Source organism: Trichosurus vulpecula, chromosome 4, assembly GCF_011100635.1.
Source record: "Trichosurus vulpecula isolate mTriVul1 chromosome 4, mTriVul1.pri, whole genome shotgun sequence".
NCBI lineage: Eukaryota > Metazoa > Chordata > Mammalia > Diprotodontia > Phalangeridae > Trichosurus > Trichosurus vulpecula.
Genome location: NC_050576.1, coordinates 439402256 through 439424624, shown reverse-complemented (window position 1 = coordinate 439424624; position 22369 = coordinate 439402256). Strand labels below are relative to the sequence as shown.

Below are 22369 nucleotides of genomic sequence, written 5' to 3'. Positions count from 1 at the left end.
GAGGTCACCTGTGTGACCCAGGTTAGGGGCTGCAAAGGCAGCCTGGTGTGGGGCAGGGAGGGCTGGCCTTGCTGCCCACAAGCTGTCTTGTGCCCTTCTGGGGTCACAGTCACATTGGGCATTCATGCCCATGGATGGATGGATGGTTGGAGCAACTGTGATAGACAATTCTTTGACTTCCAATTTAGTCTTTCAAAATTCTGAAACTCCTGGAGGAGTAAGGGTCAAAGCAGCCTGAAATGAAGGAGGGCTGAGAGCCTGGGTTCAAATCCTGCCTCAGACCCTTACTAGCTCTGTGACCCTGGGTGAGCCTGGAAGCTTTTCAAGCCTTAGTTTCTCCTCTGTGAAACAGAGATGATCGCCTGGGGCCCACTTGTCTGGGAGGATCCTCCCGTGTTTTGTCAGGAGTCAGAAACTCCATCTGGTGATTGTCTGGGGTAAGGAACCAGCTCCAGCTCAAGGGGGAGGGACCATGTGGAACCGGGAAGACCAGGGAGGCTCCCCGGAGGAGGGGGACCTGAGCCGGGTCCAGGAGGAAAAGAGTCAGCAGCTCCACAAACACCAGGTGCCAGGCCTGTGCCATGTGCTAGGGACACTGAGAAAGACAAAAGCCTTGTCCCTGCTCAAGGGAGCTCACAACCTAAGGGGGAGGTGACTGGACCTGAGCATCATGGCAGGAGGAGGCAGGCACTGGCAGGTCCTGTAGAAGAAGGCAGGAATTCCAAGAGGGGGCAGCAGAAGATGGGAGTCATCAGGCCAAGATGCAGAAGGGAAGGCTGTCCAGGTAGGGGCAGCTACCTTGTGTAAATGCATGGAGGTGGGAGAGAATAGTGTGGTCAGGGGAATAGTTAGGAGTTGAGTCTGGCTGGAAGTAGGTTTGCAAAATTAGTAGTATGGAGGAAGGTGGGCAATATCCTCCAACATTCAAACACTTTTCAACACAGAGCATCACTGTAGACAGAAAGCAGACCTTGGAGCTAGAAAGGCCTGGGTTCAAGTCCTTCTTCTGATACACACCATGTGACCCTGGACAAGTCACTGAACCTCTTGGGAGGATTTCTAACATTGTACTGCAGAAGAGGTACTGGCTTGCATTTGAGGAGGGAGTTGCCCGTCTGGGAGTTACCCATCCAGGAGTTCCCTGTACCAATAACTGCAGGTCGAGACCTGATCCCTGCCAACCAAGCTCATCCTTTGTCTGTTTGGTGAATAAGGGACTAGCAGAATGAAGGTAGCTTTGCCCTGGATCTAAAATCTGGGGCCCAGGGATCAGAAGTCCTGTTGTGTCATGCAGTACCTGCATTACTGTGGGCAAGTCAGCTCTGCTCCCTGGGCCTGTTTGCTTCTCTGTAAAATGGGGGTATTGGGTGATTTTTCAGATCTCTTCTAACCCAGATCCATGATTCTTGGATGACTTGCCAGGGCTGACAAGGACAGCTTGCATGTGTTCTGTGTCCGGTTCCTTGTCTGAACAGCCCTGGGTCTGTTCCCTCTGCCTTGGCTTTGGGGTGGGCCCTGTACAGGCCCCGGTAGTGCCTGCAGGAAAGCAGGAGAGGGGAGGTTGCAGATGCTTCATGACCATGTGTCTTCTGTCCGTAGTGGGACTCTGAAGACGTGAATCTGCCCTGGAACAAAGGCAGTGTGGAGATGCCCAGGGCTCTGGCCCAGGAGTGTCCAGGCAGACAAGTCCACCCCACAGCTGATGCCCAGTGAAGCCTGGGGGCGCCTGACTGCTGGGAGACGCCGACTAAGTACTGTATCAGGGTCTCTGGGGGTGCTCTGCACAACCTGGCTAGGGATGGCCTTCATCAGACTTCACAATGCCCTGAGACTGTCAGGAGAGGGCAGGAATGGCTGAGGTAGAGACTCCCTGATGGAGATCACCTTGATCATGCACCCCATTGAGAAGGGCAAATCATGCCACGATGTCTGGGGAGCAGAACACAGATCCAAACCAAGCATGGGCCCTGGAGTGACTGACCAGAACTGTCCTTTCTTTGCAAAGAAGGTGACCACAGAGGCTGGTGGCCTAAAGGAGCCAGGCCCCTTCTCAGGTTTTGGTTCTTCATCTTTCCTTCCTTCATTCAAAATGACTGTAATTAATTTCTTAGCCTATGTTATGAGCTGGGACAGAGTTTCGAAGGCAAGGACCTCCAATCCTATTGGATGTTGTCAGCAAAGCCTTGGGTCTCCCTGCCCCGTCCATTGCCATTGGCATCATCATCATCCCTGGTGTTCACTGGCTCCCCAGCCTCTCTCCTCTCTCCTTCACTCTCCCATCCATCCATCCATCCATCCTTCCTTCCGTCCATCCATCCATCCCTCTATCCCTCCATCCATCCATCCATCCATCCATCCATCCATCCTTCCATCCTTCCATTCATCCATCCATCCTTCCATCCATCCATCCATCCATCCTTCCATCCATCCATCCATCCATCCATCCTTCCTTCCGTCCATCCATCCTTCCATCCTTTCATCCATCCATCCATCCATCCATCCTTCCATCCATCCATCCTTCCTTCCGTCCATCCATCCATCCTTCCATCCATCCATCCATCCTTCCATCCATCCATCCATCCATCCATCCATCCATCCTTCCTTCCGTCCATCCATCCTTCCATCCTTTCATCCATCCATCCATCCATCCATCCTTCCATCCATCCATCCTTCCTTCCGTCCATCCATCCATCCATCCTTCCTTCCTTCCGTCCATCCATCCATCCTTCCATCCATCCATCCCTCCATCCATCCATCCATCCATCCATTCATCCATTCAGCAGCATGTATTAGGTGCCTGCCAGAGCCAAGCACCAGGCCCAGGCCGGGGGCTGAGGGGCTAAGGAAAGGAGGTAAAAAGACAATACTTCTGCTCTTGAGGAGCGAGGTTACATTCTAATGAGGGGAAACAGAGAAGTCCCTATATGGTCTAGATGAGGTCATTTCATCATTACTGACCAGGTCTAGCAAGGGCCTGAGGCTGCCCTCTGAGACTCCGCTGGAGGGAGGCAATAGCTAGAGGTCCCAGAAGTGACCAGGGCGCCTACACTTGGGCAGCTGCAGCCTTCCTCCATCTTCTGGCCCCTGGGGCCAGGGCAGGAGGGGGCACTGTGCTGGTTTTTACCTGATATAGTTTTAAGCATGTTTGAAATGCAGGGTAGGTTGGGTTAATTAAGCACAATAGGCTGGCCTTCTGGGTTTCCTCTCAGAGTCCAGCTGAAGACTGTCAAATTTCACAGCTGTTTGGGGTCCCAGCATCAGCCTGTGACACGGTCCATCCGCACTGAGCTGAAACTGAGGGGCCCAAATGATAAACGCCAATAAAAGGGACCTACTGCTGTGTGTGTGCACGATTGCCATGTGCACAAGGGCAGCCTGTCCTGCATCTGAGAGATGGGTTCAAATCCTGCCGAGCAGAGGAAGAGGGAAGGAAGGGAGTCTGGTCCTGGACCTGCCCTCCTCTAGGCCAGTGGTTTGCAAAGGGGGCCATGTGACCATCCAACCAGAGGCCCTCCTACTGGTCTCATCTCCGGCACACCCCACTCTGATAGAGCAATACACCCCATCAACAGCCCAGGCAGGGGTCATACCCTAATTCTGCCCATGGCAGCTGTCCTCTCCACTCTGGGGCAGTAAGATTTCCCCTCACTTCCTGCTCCCCACATGTTTTGGTGGGAAAGAGTGAGTTGGCAAGGGTGGGAGGCATTGCAGGTGGCAGGATGTCATCTCTCCCCCAAACCCACCCCTCTCCTGAACATCCTCATTTTATTCAGCTGAAGTCACCCACAAACCCCTCTTTTCTCTCAGTCCTCCTCCTCCCTGGGCTCCCTTCGACACTGTCCATCACACTCCCTCTTCTCTGGGTTACTCCAGGTGATCTGTGGCCTATGAAAATGTTCCTAGGTATGTAGAGGCAGCCAGCGTGGTAGTAGAGAGACCACCGGCCTTAGAGTGAGGGAGACCTGGGCTTCCTGGCTGGAGGACCCTGGACAAGGGCCCCCTCTCAGGCCACTCCTGAAGAAAAGCCATCAGTCACAGAGAAGGCACATTTGACAGGAGAGCTTCCTCCTCCAGGAGTGAGTTCCTCATACTAATTTTCTAATCTATTTTAAAATGTTCCAAAGGGTTTCAATGGACTTTGAATTCATTTAGAAAATCCCTTTTATTTATAAAAATACGATGCCATCCAAGGAGTTTGCAAGAATAACACTGAGGGAGACTGAAGGGTGCTCACTGAATTTCCACAAAGATCTGCCTTTGCATGGTTGGTGTATAGGATTGAGAAATGGGTGTTGCTGAGCCAGTGGGGTGAGGCTTCCCTCTGAGTCTTTGGGCCTGCTTTTCATGGCCTCTGGCAGCCTTTGAAACCAAGGACCCCCAAATGACCCACTTAGACTCTGTCACTGAACTGCGCCATCTCAACAGGGTTAGACCAAGGCTGTCAAAAAACACTGACGTGTCTTGTTCCTGTGACTCTCGCCCAAAATGTCGTGATGGATCGCTTTAGTTCAGGATACTTTGGTGAGAGCAAAAATGCTTTTGTACTATGAATAAATACATTTTCCCACAGTATTACCTCACCTTTATTGCCTAGTTTAAATTTCTGTTTTGTGTAGGTTTTACAGTGCACGTAATCATTCGTACAGAAGTAGGTGTGTGTGGTTTATAAATAAGTGAAGATCCTTACTTTGTGTGAGCTAACTGGAAAAAGTTTTCCTGGGGTGGGGGGAGGAGTGTTTGCAATCAGAAACCTCTGGAGATAGCGATGACCTCTCAGAAGCTACGTGACTGTGCGGCAACCACCGAGCAAGGACCAAGCCAGATTCCTGACCATGGCCCTGGGCACTCCCTGAATCCCAGGGTGACCCCAGACCCAAACTAGCCCCACCATCCCACCTCCCCCTTCCTCCCAATTGCTTGTTATGAAGGCTCCAGCTGCCAAATCTTCCCCTGTCCCCAGGGAGATCTTTTCAAGCTGCATTTGGCAGTCAGCACACAACGAAAAGTCTGGAGTTCAAACGCCAGTCCCGTCACTTTCCCTTTCAGATGACCTGGGTTTAGTCTGTAGCCATCTTGTACATATCTGGGTATCTACACTTTCTCTCACTAGAACGCACACTCCCTGAGGGCAAAGACAGACAGTATTTTGGCCTCTGCTTGACTCTCCAGTGTTTAACAAGGCTTAGCACATAGTAGGCACTTAATAAATGTGTGTTGACTGACTGACTGACCTTAGGCAAGTACTTATCCTTCCTGGGTCTCCATTCCTCCTCTGGTGACCTCTGAGGTCTCTTCCAGGTCCATGGTGACCCAGTGCCTTGAGTAGATATGGCCCACAATCTACTTTGCTCACTTGTCAGAGCCTAGAGTTCCAGGGGCAGATTCAATATTGGAGGGAGGGGAGGGGTGGGAGTGTTCTAATTCACATTTATCCAGCTTAAAAATGACCTCACCAGCCCCAATTTCCCTCCACTCTTTACACTGACCCTGGGGTTGGGGGAGATCCAAATCTCTGGAGTCTGTGTGGGGGCAGCTTCCTGGGGAGTCCAAGAATGTGTATGACCTAGCATCTATTAAGCACCTACTGTGTGCCAGGCACTGTGGATGGAGCACTGAGCCTGGAGTCAAGAAGTCCTGAATTCCAACTGGCCTCAGACTAGACTAGCTCTGGGCCTCCATCTCCTCCTCTGTGGAATGGGATAATGATCTCAGCACTTCCCTCCCAGGGACCAAGTGACAAAACATTTGTAAAGCTCTTTACAAATCTGTATTAATGCTGGTTTTCATTGTCATTGTTTGTCTGCCAGTGGTGTTGGCCCCTGGACTCCAGCTGTTCTGGGACAGGGCCGAGGAGTCGGCCCCATCCCCCCTCTGAGGGCTCAGCACCACGGACAAGGGCAAGATCTGGGCAGCTGACTGGAGGTGCTCTTCTGAAGGATCTTTTCCTACTGAGCCAAGGAGTGAGGAAAACCCCAGCCCCACCCCTACTTGCCACCCCCACCCCATCCCCGTCGAGCAGAGTGCACAATCAGGGCACCCCAAGAGGCCAATGACCTCAAGCCGAGTCCCACGGACCCCTCTCTTCCACCTCTCTGGGTACTTGGAAACACGAAGACCTGAGTTTGAATCTCGCCTCAAACAGTGACTAACTACGTGATCTCAAGCCAGTCGCTCATCACTCTCAGCCTGTTTCCTGATGGTTAAGTGGGGGTAATCATAGCATCGAGTTCACTTTAAGGGGCAAAGGAGATGGTGTAGGTCCCATGCTCTAGAAATGCTGGCTGTGATTCTTCCCTCCTGCCCACAAACATGCCTGAGGCTCCCCTATCCTGATAAAATCTTCTCTTGTGCCCTCTGTCCCTCTAGCATCCTATATCTCATTTGTTCTTTGTGGTCAAATTCCTGGAAAAGGTGCCTCGTCTTATCCTCTTACAGTCTGGCTTCCAACCCCATCATGCCACTGAAGCTCCTCTCCAAAGTGACCAATGACCTCTTAGTCACAAAATCCAATGGCTTCTTCTCCATCCTCATCTTTCCTGGCCTCTCTGCAGCCATGGACCCTGTGGATCACTCTCTTCGCACGAGGTCTTTGGGACACCTCACCCAACTCTTTCCTGGCTCTCCTCCTCTGTCTTCTTTACTGGGCCTTCATCTGTGTCCTGCTTCCTGCCTGTGGGAGCCCCCATGGGCTCTGTCCTGAAGGGAGCGGGGCTGCAGGAAGAAGAGGGTGGGAAATGCCCAGATTCTGTGGCTCTGCCTGAAATCAAAGAGGGCAAACTCAGGGCAAAGTAGGAATTCCAATTCTCCAATTCCAAGACTCCCTGACTTCTGAGCAGCTCATTACACGCCTAGCAGAGTAAAGAATGCACTTCAGCCTCCAGGTATGTGTCAATGCCTGCTCAGAGTGTCTCTACCCTCTTTGGGTTCTGGATCACCCCTTGGACCCAGGCCTCAAACAAAACAAAAGTGCAGCATTGGGGAACAAGGAATGGGACTAGAACCTGGTGCTGACCTCACTGGAGAAGGACAACAGCGACGAGGGAATATCTCATTTGTGTCGATATGTTCTCTAATGCGATGCCTACAACAACCCCGGGAGGTAGGCCCTTTATTATTGTCATTTCACAGTTGAGGGAACTGAGGTTGAGCAACATCTTAGTGGCCATTGAGGTCTGCTCACACCCCCAAGGAAGTCCTGCTACAACCCCCTGCTTGCCCACCTGAGGTGAAGTGACTTGGTTGTGGGAACGGCGACACCCCCACTGGGCGGCCCGTTGTGGTCTGGGTAGGAGGGCGCTGCTCTCCCTCCTCATGTCCCAGAGCCACAACTTGGTGGATGCTTAGGCTGAGCAGATGGCCTAGCCTTCCCATGCTGGCCACTGCTTGATACATGGTTCCAGGAAGGCAGGAGGGTTGGGCAGCAGATTCCACCCCCTGAGCAGGCTGGGGCGGCCATCTGGAGTTAGCTCTGGCTGTGCCGCTGCCCACTGCTGGGCAGATGAGTGCCCTGGCCCCTTGTGCAGCTGAAGGCTTCAGGATGGGCTCAATGTGGGGAGATTATCCCCGCTTCCATTTGACACTGATGTCCAACTTGGGACCTTCGATCCTTTCAATTTTCTGAGCTCACGGTTTGCTTTGTGTTTTCAGCCTTTTAAATGTGACAAAGTGATGCAGCTAACCTGGGGAAAGCCTCCCTGCTTCCAACCCTCCAGCGGTTCCCTGGAGTTGGCTTCTTATTTAGGCTTAGGGACAAGAAAGGGGAGAGGGGAGCTGGATTCCCCATTCTAGAGACAAATTGATCCCTCCCGTTGGGAGCCAGGAGACTAAAACTCTGAGCCCATAAAAGTGCAGCCTGAGCAAGACTTGGCACCATCTTGTTTCCTGGCTGTACTGGTTTACCCTCCTGAAGGAGCCAGGGTTTCTAGGGAAGCCCCACCTGCCTGGAGGGAGGGGCAGCAAGTAGTGTAAGGACAGCCAATCAGCCAGCTGCCAAAAGCCTTAGAGGACGATTGATTGGCAGCTCAGCCTGCCTGTATCCAGTCACCACCTGCTATCCACATGTCCCCACCATAGAGAGGTCATAGCGCCAAAAAGAAGGATGAGTGTGACCTTGTTACCACCTGATCCAACTCCTAGACTGGAGCAGCTGGGGCTGCCTCCTAATCCTCCCTTCAGAACCCTGTGGGCTGGCACTACCTCCACCCCTCCTAGAGACCATGAATAAGACTTCCCAAAGGAAGCATTAGGAGGCCTAGCAGCTGAGTCACCCATGACGGATGGAGCCAAAGCACCTGGAAATGTGCACTCCAGGACAATGGGGCCAGGGGGACAGAGGGTGACCTCACTGAGCCTTTCTTTCTGTGCTGACCGGACACTCCCTCCTCTGGCCCACCCCTACCAGCATACCAGACAGATGACCGCATGAGCTGGGGATGATGGCAAGGGCTCGCCTTCCCCCCTTCTTTGGGGCCGAGAGGCAGAGCACAGGGAGCCAAAGAATGGGCCCAGGGAGGTCTCCAGGACCCTTGCCCCTCCCTCGCTTAGCAGCTCCAGGAACAACTGGGTTTGGGGCCACTTGTTCCCCTGCTAACTCCCTCCTGCATCAGCCTTTCCCACTGACATCAGGCTGGAGCCCTGCCTCTCCAGGCTTCCTTCTGGGGAAGGTAACACGACACCCGTGTCTTCTCAGAGGATGGAGGCCAGCCCGCTGCCTGTGCCTGGAAGGCCTGGGCCAGGCTCCAGATGGCATCCCAGGGGACCTCAGCCCCAGGGGACCTCAGCTCCCAGTGATGTCTGTCACTAGCCAGGTTTGCAGACTGATGACAAAGAGTTCAAAGTCCTTCACCCTTCATCCCCAGCTAGGGATCAGTGTGGGCTGCCAGCCGAGAGCCAAGCCTTTCCCACATTCTCATGCCCTCTGACCTCTGACAGGACCCAAGGCTTGGCTAAATACTTGAAAACTCAGACAATAGCCTGGTCAGGGCCGCAGGAGCTCCCAGTGGAGTGAAGCTTGAGATCCTGTGTTTGCCTCCACCCAGGTCAAACCAATCTGTCAAAGGCCATTTTCCTTTGTGTGGCCTGAGCCCCTCAGCCTCCTCAGCTGATAAGATAGGGTCTCCGAGTACAATGACCCTTTCCGGAGATACAATTCAGATGCTTCTCAGAAAAGAAACAGCCTCCCAAGGAGCCTGATGTTGGCTTTTCTGAGCCCACAGAAGTGTAGAGGGTCTTGTCCTGCTCAGGAAAGAGAGCCACGAAGGCAGATCTGTGCGTGGATGCCCACGTGCCTGTCCACACACAGTTCCTAAGCTTTTCATTATCCACAATGGGCCAGGCACTGTCTGGAGACACAGAAGCAGTGCCAGCCTCCCGTAGCTGCCATTGTCCCAGGGGAGACAATCGATCAGGAAGCATCTAGGAAGGACCCACTGGGAGCCAGCACAGAGACACTAAGGCAAAGACCCAGAAAGTCCCATCAGAGGGGACAGAGGCAGAGGAGGAAAGCTCTTTTTGGGGCAGGATGATTACTTGGACATGGGGCTCGACCCATTTGAGTCCTAGATCTGACACCTATCAGCCATGTCACCTTGGACAGCCTTCCACTCTCTACACCTCAGGCCTTTCCTCTGTGAAATGAGTAAGGGTGGGATGTGAGACCAGAGATGGATAAAGTTTCCTTCTTCCATCTCTGACCCTGTAAGGATGGGGATCCTGAGTCCTGGCAGAAATCCCATCGCCCATGCTGGATGACCAAGACCCCTGGTGACACCAATGTTTGGGGAGCTGCATTTAAGATATTGGGTGGCATTTGGGGGTGGGGGAGGGTGAGATTTAACTCGATTGAATCTTACCATAATGTGTTAAGCAGTGATGCCTGTTGGACTTGTCTGGAATCCTTGCTCTCTGGGTGGCTTAAGCTGGTGGATCACTGGAGCTCTGGAGTTCTGAGCTACAGAATACAATTGGGTGCCAGCACTAAGCCTGGCACCAAGATGATGAGCCCCAAGGAGCAAGGGGGGGCACCCAGCTGCCCAAAGGGAAGCACACTGACCTAGAGCAGCAGCAGGATTAGGCCCACAAGTGTCTGTGCACAAGCAACCTGGGCCAGGTAGGGAGACTGGGTCTCTAAAATAAAATTGTATTAAGGACCCATCGTGTGCCAGGTTCTGTGCTCGGCAGGTACAACGTTTAGATGACACTGTCTCTACATGCATGGGAGCTCCAACACAGACATAGATAGCTCCAGCAAAACATCCCCCATGACCCATAAGCACTGCTGGAGCCCTGAGATTCTGTGACATCTACCTGTCTTCCCTCTCCCAGACTGGCTAGACCACCCAGGGGCAGCAGAGACTGCAATAGGCCTGAGTGGGAAGGAAGAATGAACAGGGTTGGGAGGCCCATTGGGAACATTCCAAGGGCACCGGAGTCCTCTCAAAATGAGGCTGTTTCGTTTGTCACTGTGAGTGGATCTGTGACCCCCAAGGCCCACCCTTGTGGATCCCAGGTTGGAATTCTGCAAGAAAAGGGATCAAGGTGCTCACACCCTTCGACCCAGGGATCAGCTCTGACTCTGTGCTCCCGGAGGCCAACGACAGACAGAACAGCCTCCCAGAGTCCAGAAGAGTCATAGGGACAAGAACTGGAAAGTAAACAGGTTCTCATTGGCTGAAGATGTTCCAGCAAGTCGTGGTGTATGAAGGAAAGGGGGAAAGCATCTATATAACACCTACTATGTGCCAGGCACTGGGCTAAGTGCTTTACAAAGATGATCTTGTCTGTCCCCCAAACAGCCCTAGGCATAGGTACTGTTAGGATCCTCATCTTACGGTTAAGGAAACTGAGGCAGACAAAAGTGAAGTGACTGGCCCAAGGCCATACCTCTAGGAAGCATCTGAGGTTGGATTTGAACTCAGGTCTTTCTGACTCCAGGCTCAGGGTTCTATCTTCTGCTCCCCTTAGCTGCATATGAATACATTGGCATGTAATTGAATGAAATGACCTGTGAGGGATTCTGGGAAATGTGGCAGGATTTGTATGAGCAGACACAGAGATGAAAAAGCAGAAGGGTAAAATCCCCAATGACTGAAGAAAGCTAAAGCCTGAGAGACTGAGAAACCCATAATAGTCCTGGGAGGAGATAAAGGAAATGGAGTGTTCTCTTCACAGCAGAGATGTGGGGGAATACTGGGGTGGAATGGTGCATACATTGTTCCATGTAGACTCTACGTCAGTTGTCTTCCTTCATTACAAGGGATGGTTCAGTTCCTGGGGCATGATGGTGGGGATATTAATATCTAGGAATAATTTCAATATAAAAAATATGACATCAATTGAACATATTCCAAACAAAAGACAGAAAGAAAAAAAATGAACAAGAGAAGGTGCTTGCATTTCACCCTCCTGAAAAGTCTGTTCAGCAGCTTCTGATCTGGACTGTCTGCTGAAAGGTCTGGTCTGTGGGAAATCTGTCCCATTCTACTGCTCTCAAAGCCTCAGGGAAGGTTCCCTATCCTTCCCTGGAGGCTCTTTTCTCCTCTCTTCCCCTCCCCTCCCCTCCCCTCCCTTCTTCTTTCCTCCCCTCCCCTCCCCTCCCTTCTTCTTTCCTCCCCTCCCTCCCCTCCCTTCTTCTCCCCTCCCCTTCCCTCCTTTCTTCTTCCCTTCCTTCCCCTCCCCTCCCTTCTCCTCTCCCCTCCCTTCTTCTCCCCTCCCCTCTCCTCCCTCCCCTCTGCTCTCCCCTCCTCTCCTTTCTTCCCCTCTGCTCTCCTCTCCTTTCCTCTCTCTGCCCCTCTTTGATCTCATCAGTCACTGTGGGCTCAGTTAGCTCTGCCTCAGGTTCCCTCACCTGGAACTTTATCCCTAGTCTCTCTCTCAGAGTACCAAGTACTTGCTGGGCATCTCCTTTCCCTCACATCCAATTAGTGGCCCAGACGTTCAGTGACTTGCCCAGAGTCTGTGGCAGGATTTGAGCTCAGATCTTCCTGTTCTTGAGTCTAGCCCTCTATCCACTGAGCCAACATGTGTACTGTTATGACCAAAAGCTTTCAGCAGCTCTCCACTGCGTGCAAAATTTAGAATCAACTCCTGAACCTGGCATTCAAGGCCCTTCTCTTCCAGCATCATCTGCCACAGCTGTCACATACTCCAATTTGTTTATTTAACATATTGGTGCCCTTTAAAAAACAATTCTGTTTCTTCTTCATGCCCCCAACACCAACACCCACACCCTCCCTTGTAGCAAAGAAGTCTAAACCAGCAAAGCAGACCCATTCGCTGGTTCTATCTGGCAACAGGCCCTGGGTTCCACCTGCCCAGAGACCATCACCACTTCTCTGCTGAAAGGAAGCACAGAGGGAGGTCCCCTTTACCTTCCCTGCCAGCTCCCCAAGTCACCAGCAGTCACTGCATCATCTCATCAGAGTTCTTGGGTCTTTCAGCCTTTCAAGATCACTTTCCCCCACCTTATTGCAGTCACTCTGCAGATGGTTTCTTTCCTTGGCTCTGTCTACTTCACTCTTCATCTGTTCATATGAGGCTTCCCAAGTTTCTCTGAAAGCTTCAGTCATTGTTTTGGGATGATCAGATTTCATTCCACCTACTGCCCACAATTTGCTCAACCATCTTTCATTTCCTGGAGACCCACTTTGCTTGCAGACTTTTGTTACTATAAAAGCTGATGATTGAAATCTTTTTGAACAAAAGTCTCTTCCACTATCTTGGACGTGGAAGATGTATGTGTATGTGTATGTATGTCCGTGTGTGTATATATGTGTGTGTGTCTGGCTAGAAAAATAGGTAGATGGATAGATACACATACACACACATTCAGAGAGAGAGAGAGAGAGAGAGAGAGAGAGAGAGAGAGAGAGAGAGAGAGGAAGGAGAGGGATAGAGAGAACCATGGAGAGAAAGACAGCAACAGAGAGACCCAGAAAGGTTATCATTCAGTCCAAGAGCATAACTACAAATTCTTTTACAAAATGATCGAACCAATTCACAGCTCCACCAACAGTGCATTAATGAGCCTATCTTCCCACAGTCCCACCAACAATCACTATCTTTTAATAGGTATGGAGTCTTTTAATTTGCAATTCTCACTATTAGTGATTTGGAACATTCTTTCATTTTCATTTCTCTTTTTGAAAATGGCCTGTTCGTATCTTCAGACCCTTGCTGCTGGGGGATGGCTCTTGAGTTCTCATATGTATTTCAGTTCCCTGTACAGCTTGGCTATCAGACTCCTTTCTAAGATATTTACTGTAAAGTCGGTGGGTTTTTTCCTGACTCTACAGCTTGTCCTATTTGTCTAGGGACGCTGATTTTGTTCATGCCAAAGCCTGTTGATTTCATGTAATCGAAAGTCTCTGTTTTATCATTTCTGATCATCTATCTTCGATTGTGTAAGAAAGCTCCTTCCACAAATCTCTTTTCCTGTTCTCTAGTTCTCTCTTGATGTTGTAGGTCTGTTTGGAGCTTACCATGGTGAGTGGTCGTGGTCATAGAAGCCTAATTTCTGCTCCACAGCTTTCTGGTACTCCCAGCACTTCTCACTGAATGAGAGGCTCCCATCCCCAGTAGTTCCTTTTCCTGGGTTCATTGAAAACTAGGCTTTGGGTGATTTCCTCCAGGTCCTGCTCACTTAATGTGCACATTGTGCTTTCTAGCCAAACTGAACTCTACCAGCTGCTCTCATCGCATCCTCTCCTATCCCAGTGCCTTTAACCACATCATCCCTCATGCCTAGAGCAGATCTCTTCATACTCCACAATCTCCATTTGGTGGTAAAATCTTTCCGTTCCTTCAAGTCCCAATTGAGACATCCCTCCAGCCCTCAAGTAACGGGGATCTCTTGTCTCTCATTGTCTCTCTCATTGCACTTTGACCAGATCTCTTTTTTGCACTGATTTCATCCTCCCAGGAGTCACAGGGGTCACAGGACACCCTTTCCCTCAATTAGAGTCTAATCTCCTAAAGAGCAGGACCAAAAAACATTATCACAGAATCTCAGAGTTGGAAAGGACCTCAGTGGCCACCTCACACCTCACCAGATTACCAAATGACCACTGGCAGCTTAGTGTAAGGGAAACCTTCCTAACAATCAGAGCTGCCCAGGAGTGAAATGAACTGAGGCTACTGGGTTCTTCCTCTTTGAAAGTCTTCAGGCAAAGGCTCAACGACCACTTAAAATGCACATTGTAAAGAAATTCATGTTCAGTTGAGGGTCGGCCTTGTGGGGGGAAATTATTTTACCTACATCTAAATTTTAGCTTCCAGCCCTGGGACCTGCTGCCTGATGGCCAGGACTGCCATTTCTGGAAGGCCCCTTCATGCCCAGCTGAACCTACACTGCAGTCTGCTCCACCTCTTCACCAACTTCCCTCTCTCCTTTCCGGTCCTCCTTGGTATTTGGTCTTCCCCTTTAGGCTGTGAGCTCCTTGAGACAAGAGACTATCTCATTGGGTTTGTATCCTTGGTGTTTAGCACAATGCCTGCCTTAGAGTAATTGCTTATTAAAAGTGTTATTTATCTGTCTACTTACGTATCTAGTCTATCTGACCTGCTTTCCCATATCCTTTACTGTTTTATATCTTATAACCTGACCATTGTCTAACTCAATATACGAAGAGGTTTTCTGCGTTAGAAACAAGAGAGGATCCATTTGACCTGTTTCTCTGGAGAGAAAGGAATAGTTCCTTGTTTTTCTGGTGGTTTTTGGATACCTAAGGTCCCTATCTCTGCCTTGGATTCCTATAGACGATGTCTTTCAAGAGATGGGACCCCATCTCCTAAACAGGCATAACTGTTTCCTTTATCGCTCAGGCTCACCAATGTTCTTATCTTGAGTGAACAATGGCATTGTATGATTTCATCCCAAATCCACTGCTCTTCCTCAGTTCCCAGAATTGTAGACTCCAGTAAGATCACTAAATGTATCTTTGAGACTCTCCTCTCCCTGATTCTGATCTCACCTGCTACCCTTCCCCCATTCATGCCATAATCCCCTGGATTTCCGGATTGTATAAATATAGCTAAAGTGGCCATTGCTACCTTTGGATTCTCCCTGAATTCCTGAGTTGCTCAGCTGTGAGAAGTACTCTCTGAACAACTTGCCAGTTAATCAGAGGGTAATCTTGTTTGCGTCATGACAGTTGAGATCATCTCTGAGATTCCTTCCAACTCAGATTCTGCAGGTAAAGAAGCTGAACTTTGACAATTCACTTATCTGGGGCAAAAGCCTGCTTTTTGAGAAAAGCAGGCATTGATTAATCTGAGGCAGGAGTTGCTAATACTTGTAACGGCTAATACTAATACTTTTAATTGCTAATACTAATAATTGCTTTTATCTACATATGACTTGCTGAGAGGACAGAGTACAGAGAATAACCTGTGCTTTTTATTGCCACTCAGGAAGAACAACGACAAGAAGTACAATTAAAAGGACAGGAGGAACTTGGCTCTTTATAGCCAACTACTGCTAAGAAGAGGAAGAAACGTTGGAATAGAGTTCTCTGAATTGTATTTGTTATTAAGAGATGGAGAAGATGAAAAAGAATTTTGCCAAAGGACCCAAGTTGGAGGCTTTTGCCAATTTAAGAATAAATACCATTGCCTTTTCCTAAAAGAGTATGATACCACTTTAGCTGAAGGCATCATCAAAGCCTGAAACTGAAAGTGATGGACACCGTAGTTGCTGTTGAGAAGCAAGCTCAATTGAGCAGTGGAACAGCTTAGAAGGTGCATTAGATGCAGGGAGGGGGAGGGAATATTTTGAATGAAAAAAAAAATCTTTGTTTCAAATTTCTCAAATAAGGGTTTAATATTCAAGATATTTAAACTACTAACAGATACATACAAAAGCCATTCCCCAACAGCTAAGTGGTCAAAAGATACAAATGAACAATTCTCAAAAGAACTGTAAACTATTAACAACCACATGAAAAGATGCCCCAAATGACTAATAATAAGAGAAATGCAAATCAAAATAATTCTGAGATTTTGCCTCATATCCTATAAATTGGTAAAGACAGTAAACAACAGTCAGTGCGTTCCATAAGAAGGGTTTAGCCCCAGAACTCTCATCTCAGTGATACTCGCTGCCCCTATGTCCCTTCCCCCTGCTTGGAGGGTGAAGGCTCTTCCCAGACCCTCCATGTAAGGACGGTACCCACCCCAGCACTCCTCTGAACTTTTCCATCATACTCCCAAGTTACCAATCTTCTCTCCTCACTTCCCTTTTGCTTTCCTTTTATACATTTTCTTCCCCCTTAGAATGTCAGCTCCTTGAGGGCAGGGACTGTCTTTCTTTTTGCTTATGTTTGTATTCCAATGCTTATCACAGTGCTTGGCACATAGTACACGCTTTATAAGTACTTGCTGACTGTCGAGTAAATTAATACAACTGTTTTGAAAGCAATTTGGAATTATGCAAATGAAGTGACTAAAAGGTCCATACCCTTTGATCCAGAGACTCCACTAATAGGTTTATACCCCAAGGAGATCAGACCCCCAGATCCTCCAGAATATTTATAGCAGCACTTTTTGTGGCAGGAAAGAATTGGAAACAAAGTAAAAGCCCATCAAATGGAGAATGAACAAATTGTGCTACATGAATGTAATAAAATATTACTGAGCTATGAGAAAAAATTAATATTTAGAATACAGAATAGCATGAAAAGATTTACATGATCTGATACAAAGTGAAGCAGAGCCAAAAAGAAAAAAAACAACATACGCAATGACCAAAACAATCCAAATGCAAAGAACAATGATACAATGTTACACAAAACAACGATACAATGTTACACAAAACAACGATACAATGTTACAAAATTACAAAGAACAAACATGATCCCAAAAGAAAGGAGGACACAATTCTACCCTATTCTTTGTAGAAGTGGGAGATCTGCAGGTGTGATACCTTACAGCTCTTTTCAGATCTTTTCACTTATTAATCAATTTTGCTGATTTTTTTTCTTCTCTTTTCCTTTAAAAATGTGTTATATGGAATGGCTGGCTGGGAGGAAGGAAGACACTGGGCAAAATGTGGTGATGCAAAAAAGTTATCAAATGGATTTATATTAAAAAAAAAAAAGAAATGGAGCCATAGAGAAGTCTCCCAGCCAAACAATTTATCCAGCTCTGAGGCCACAGCCAGGGAGGTGCTAGTCCCACATAGTGCAGATCAGCTCCGTTTAAATAGGGGAAACTTTTGTTCTCAAATGTTCTATGCTCATCAAGGAGCTTTAATGGATAATCCCTGAACCAGAAAGAGAATATGGAAGCCTACAGTTTGAGAGCTGCAAGTTTCCCTGGGTGTACGTATTCCTAAAATGTATGCCTTATTACCCTGGGATTTAAAGAATGTACCCATTCTTCATATGTTCACTATGTGCATTGGTGAGAGAATATAATTCAGGTTTATGAGTGGAATGTCACCTAAGTATTATGTATTTGCTGTTCATTTGAGTGAATATTTTGGTTAATGTTATTTGAATAGTAGTGGCTGATTTATTAGTGGGAAGCATGCTAGTAGAGGCTCATAAGCTATAGGATCAGTAGGCAAGGTCACCCACAAGGGTTAACCCTAAGACTGAGAGAGTGTAGAGCAGTCACCATCCTTCTGGGAAAACCCTAACTTGATATTGTGGAGGCAGAGTGAGTGGACATGAGCCATGGAGAAAGAGTGTGTGTCCCTGGGTGGGTGTGGGGTGCGGGGGTAGGGAATGAATAAGGGAGATGCCATATTGTGGGCTGGCTTGTACCAGGCAAGCGTTTGCATTTGTAATCATTAGACTGGCTTGTAACAGAATACCTCTGAGGCTTGTTGACAACTTAGATATTTTCTCTGAGTGTTCACGGCCCCACCCATTTTCTCTTCCCACAACTATTTCTGCCACCTCCTCTCTTCCCCCTTCTCTTTTGCACTCACGTCCTTTGAAGCCAGAATGAAAGACTTTTTCAAGCAGGAAGAGACCTTTGGGATACATCTAACCAAGAGGCTATGGCTAGTAAATGGGTATTTACCGGCAGATCTCCAGGTTGGCTTCTCTCTTCCCAAATCTCCCCTCAAGAAAGAGCCTTGCCCTCCCAGTGGCCAGAAGAGAGTAGAGCAGGGAGAAGCCCCGTCTCCTCTGCCCAAGCCACTCATGGACTTAACTCTAAGCTCTCCTTCATCCCCCATTCCTGTTTAGAGACTTTACCTGATTGATGACCATAATAAGCATTCAGAGAAATTAAGGCCAGTACCTTCTCACAAAAAGTCTGGGGACCCCTGATCACTTTACATATCCTCTCAACTTATAGATGAAGACCTTGAGTCCAGAAAGGTCAAGGTACACAGCCAGGGTCTGTGGCAGACCCAAGATGACAACCGAGGTTTCCTGACCAGCAGTACTTCGTTCCTTAAGTTGAATTAATTGGTCATGCTGGCTTACACCACATGATGGACTTTGAGGGAAGTAAGGAGAGGCCTTCCAGCCTTGTGGATGACCTTTCATCTAGAGGTTGGAAAAGTATTGGCACACTCCTTCTGAGCACAGGAGTGTTTCAACAATTTGGCTAGCAGCTACTGTGGCTGTGCAAAACCAATAACAACCAGCACACAGAATGCTGCAAGCCCAAGTTCTTAAGCAAAGCAATGTTAAGGGGTTAACAAGCTCAGTTTAGTCCATCATACAAATATCATTCACTCAGCTCAGGGGAAAAAGCCAGCACCTGAGCTTCAGAGCAAATACAAACAAATTAGAAACATCCACAGACAGACCTTGTCTGATTCAGATCTCAATGCACAGTTACCCCAGTTTAACAAAGTCCGAACGTCTGCGTTTACAAGCTGGAGGGCTCTTAACTACAGCTGCCCGGAGTCTCCACATCAGCGCACTGCCAAGGGTGAAAGCCCTAAGCAAATAGCTCTGTTCTCTCTTTTTATGCACTCTTTAGCTGTCATCAAATGTCATCTGAGCAACCAGAACTTAAGCTCTTACTATTGGACCCTGGGGGCTTCTTGCCCACATCGGCTTAGCACCTAGTAGATTGGGGTTTTGGGCCTTCTTGGGAGCAAAGACATAATCAGACCTCCCTTCATTGGCCCCTCCTGGAGCCCCACCTTAGTTACCAATGCAAGGAGGCAGGATGCAGGTATCATTTTTTCAATGAAGAAACAGGGTCAGAGAGGTTAAGCCACTTGTCTCAGGCCACACAGCAAAGGGAGCCCATCACTCAGCAGCTACCTCTTCTCCTTTGAAGTTCATATCTTCCACCCAGATCACATTCACCACATCTGTATCTGTCCCCACCTTCCTCTTCACTTGCACCTGCCAGCTTCTCTGTTTTCCCCAAGACTCAGCTCAAATCCCACTTTGCCATCCATTTAGTCTTTCTGTTTCCCCCAACCCCTGCCCCTGGCCTTCCCCCCACTCTTGCTTCACTTTTCTTACTTCACTCACAATCTTGACCCTATCAAGTTAAGGCAGCAAATGCAAACTCCATCCAAAGTAAAATGCAAGTGAAGCTTAAAGAGATTCTTGGCTCAGTAAGAAGGCAGATGAAATTTAGTTTCACATTGATAGTAACCATCCAAAGGCTTTTTATGGGTCGAAAATCTGTGGTAAACATCTACTATTCAGTGCTGATGGAGCCACGTTGATAGTGATAAGGACCTGGTCCTACAGAGATGGGCTGAAAGTGTCCTCGACTGTTGTCAATCAATGCTGAAGGTCACCTGACAAGATAAGGCACTGGACACAGAGCCAGAAATTCAAACTCTTACTATGGAGAGCTCACCTCTGATGGGCTAGCCATATTGTTTAAATGCCAAAGGCACGCTTGCCAAGAAGACTATTTTATGGAAAACTCACACAGGGCAAGCATTCACATGGTGGTCAGAAGAAGCAATTCAAGGACGCTCCCAAGGTCACTCTTAAGAACTTTAGAATTGAGTTACGACATGGGAGACACTGGCACAATACGGCTCAGCATGCATGCCCTCATCAGAGAAGATCCTGCAAAGCAGAATTCAACTTGCTCAAGAGAAACATGAGATACACACATTTAGATCCATCTCCAGTGCAAATGTTCACATGGACTATTCATGTCCTACCTGTGGTAGAGCGTTCCAAGCTTGTGTTGGTCTGATCAGCTACAGTCAGACACACTGTACCTTGACCCTGACATTATGATGTCAGTTTGGTTCTCTTCAGGAAAGAAGGACAGCCCAATCAAGTTAATTATGCCCTTCCTTCTTCCCTTGAAGCCCTTTCCCCTGCTTATGCCTTGCCAAATGTCTGCTATGGGGTACCCACAATTGACCTTCTCCAGCCCTACTTCCAAAACGCTGGACACTGATGGAGGTAGGCATTGGGCCTGAGGTTTGATCTTGGCTCCATGACTCCTTCCCTGGCTTCCTCTCTCTGAGCCTCAAGTTTCAGGAAGGCATTGGACCACTTGATCTCTCTTATGCCCAGGCCCAGTCTAGAGGAAAACATGTCCAGGAGCCAGGGCCTCACATACTCTGAATTCTTGGGCCCATCAATTAACTACAACATGTTAATGAGATTAGGATTGCAACCAGGAGCCCAGCACAGGCTGGATCCACACACAGAAACCATGCCCTAAGGCCAGAGTAAATGTGGAGTCACCTGGCCCACGTATTTGTTCTGTGGACCACTGGGCTTTAGGGTTTGCCAAATCTGACGCATCCTAGGGGGAGAGGGACAAACCAAATCACATTTTATACAGGTGAAATACTCATGGGCCAATGCTACAAGTGCCTAGGTGGCCCAGTGGCTAGAGTACCCAGACTGCAGTTAGGAAGATTCATCTTCCTGAGTTCAAATCCAGCCTCAGGCACTTCCTAGTTGTGTGACCCTGGGCAAGTCACTTAACCTGGTTTGCTTCAGTTTCCTCACCTGTACAATGGGCTGGAGAAGGAAATGGCAAATCACTCCAGTATCTTTGCCAAGAAAACCCCAAATAGGGACAAGAAGAGTCAGACACGACTGAAATGAGTGAACGACAAAAATAACGGAAGTATCCAAGAACTGAAAGAATTGGGCTGACTACATCCCAGACACAGAATGGCAGCAGGCTCCCCTTCCCCACGCATTCTGGCTACTGGGGAAAGATCCACCTCCAAGAAACCATAATAAGAGGGTTGGGCTTAATCATAAGCAAAGGGGGTGACTAAAACAGGGACAAAGAGAAGTGATTCTAGGGATGGACTCAAACCCGAATTAAGGAGAAGGAAATAGGGCAGGGCAGCATGGCCTTTTGCCCTAGGGTGCCAAATTTAGAGGATTCTGACCCTGTTGTGGTTTGGGGTTTAGGGTGCTATTGTGATAGTGGCAAGAACGATTTTTTTTGTGGGGAAAAAGATTGTGGGAAGATTTGGACGGGATTGAGGAGTAGGAAGTAAACCAATTAAGTAATCGAGGTGGGCTCCAGTGTACTAGACGCCTTGGGCAAAGGCCCCAGTGATCTGAACTATGGAAATACACAGGAAAATTCAGGGACTGGGCTGCTTTCAGAGACGTGGTCTTTTCCTTTTAGGGTTTCAGACTGAATCCCATCCCCCATCAATCGCACCTGTAATCATTGCCTAGGAACAACAGAGGCTAGAGGCAGAATGATCAGCTGGAAAGGTGGTGACTTGCAACCCTTCTTACTCTTGGATTCTCTGATTCCAGAGCCCAGAGAAGGTTTTGTTTTGCCTTTGAGTCCCCAGACCCTCTCACAATGCCTTACACACAAGTGCTTAATGGATGTTTATTGCAATTTACTGGTTAAGGCTGGGATCCCACCAAGTGGAAGATAAATGATTGTTGTTGAAAATGTCCCCTAAAAGCACCGACTGTTAGAGCTGGCAGGACCTTGGCCACCAGCTCATCCCGGCCAATCAAAGTGGCAGAAACAGGCCCAGGACTGGATTTGACTTGTTCATGTCACCCTGTGAGTCAATGGGTCAATCAGGACCTGACCATCCAGTTTCCCTCATGCACAAGGGTAATATTTGGAATTGTGGTTTTTTTCCTCATAGTCTTGGGTCCCAAGTAGCTCAAGGTTAACGTAAATAAGAGTTGTTTCTGCTTTAGCCAGAAACCCTGAGGGTCTTCCCCTCCCAAATTGTAGTGATTTTTTTTTAATTAGGTAAAAGAGGCCATTCTCTGCCTTATTTCTTAGCTAGCCTTAATCACTGAATGGGTGTTGCCTCAGTCAAACTGAGACCTGTTAAAGACCTTAGCTTAAAAAGACCAAGGTCTCCGTCTGCATCCAGGGCCATCTCCAGTTGTCCTGATCTGTATCTGGCCACTGGACCCAGATGGCTCTGGAGGGGAAAGTGAGGCTGGTGACTTTGAATCACCTTCCTGATGTC

At 48.5% G+C, this 22369-nt stretch overlaps 1 protein-coding gene across 1 annotated transcript in view; it reads left to right on the top strand.

Moving 5' to 3' along the window:
* The window catches only part of TMEM44 (transmembrane protein 44), a 32377-nt gene extending 27797 nt beyond the window's left edge, over positions 1-4580 (top strand). Inside the window, exon 10 of the mRNA XM_036753312.1 lies at positions 1600-4580. Coding sequence (XP_036609207.1) covers positions 1600-1713 — 114 coding nt within the window. The 3' untranslated portion in view covers positions 1714-4580. The remainder of the gene's footprint in view (positions 1-1599) is intronic.
* Positions 4581-22369: the final 17789 nt, after the last annotated feature.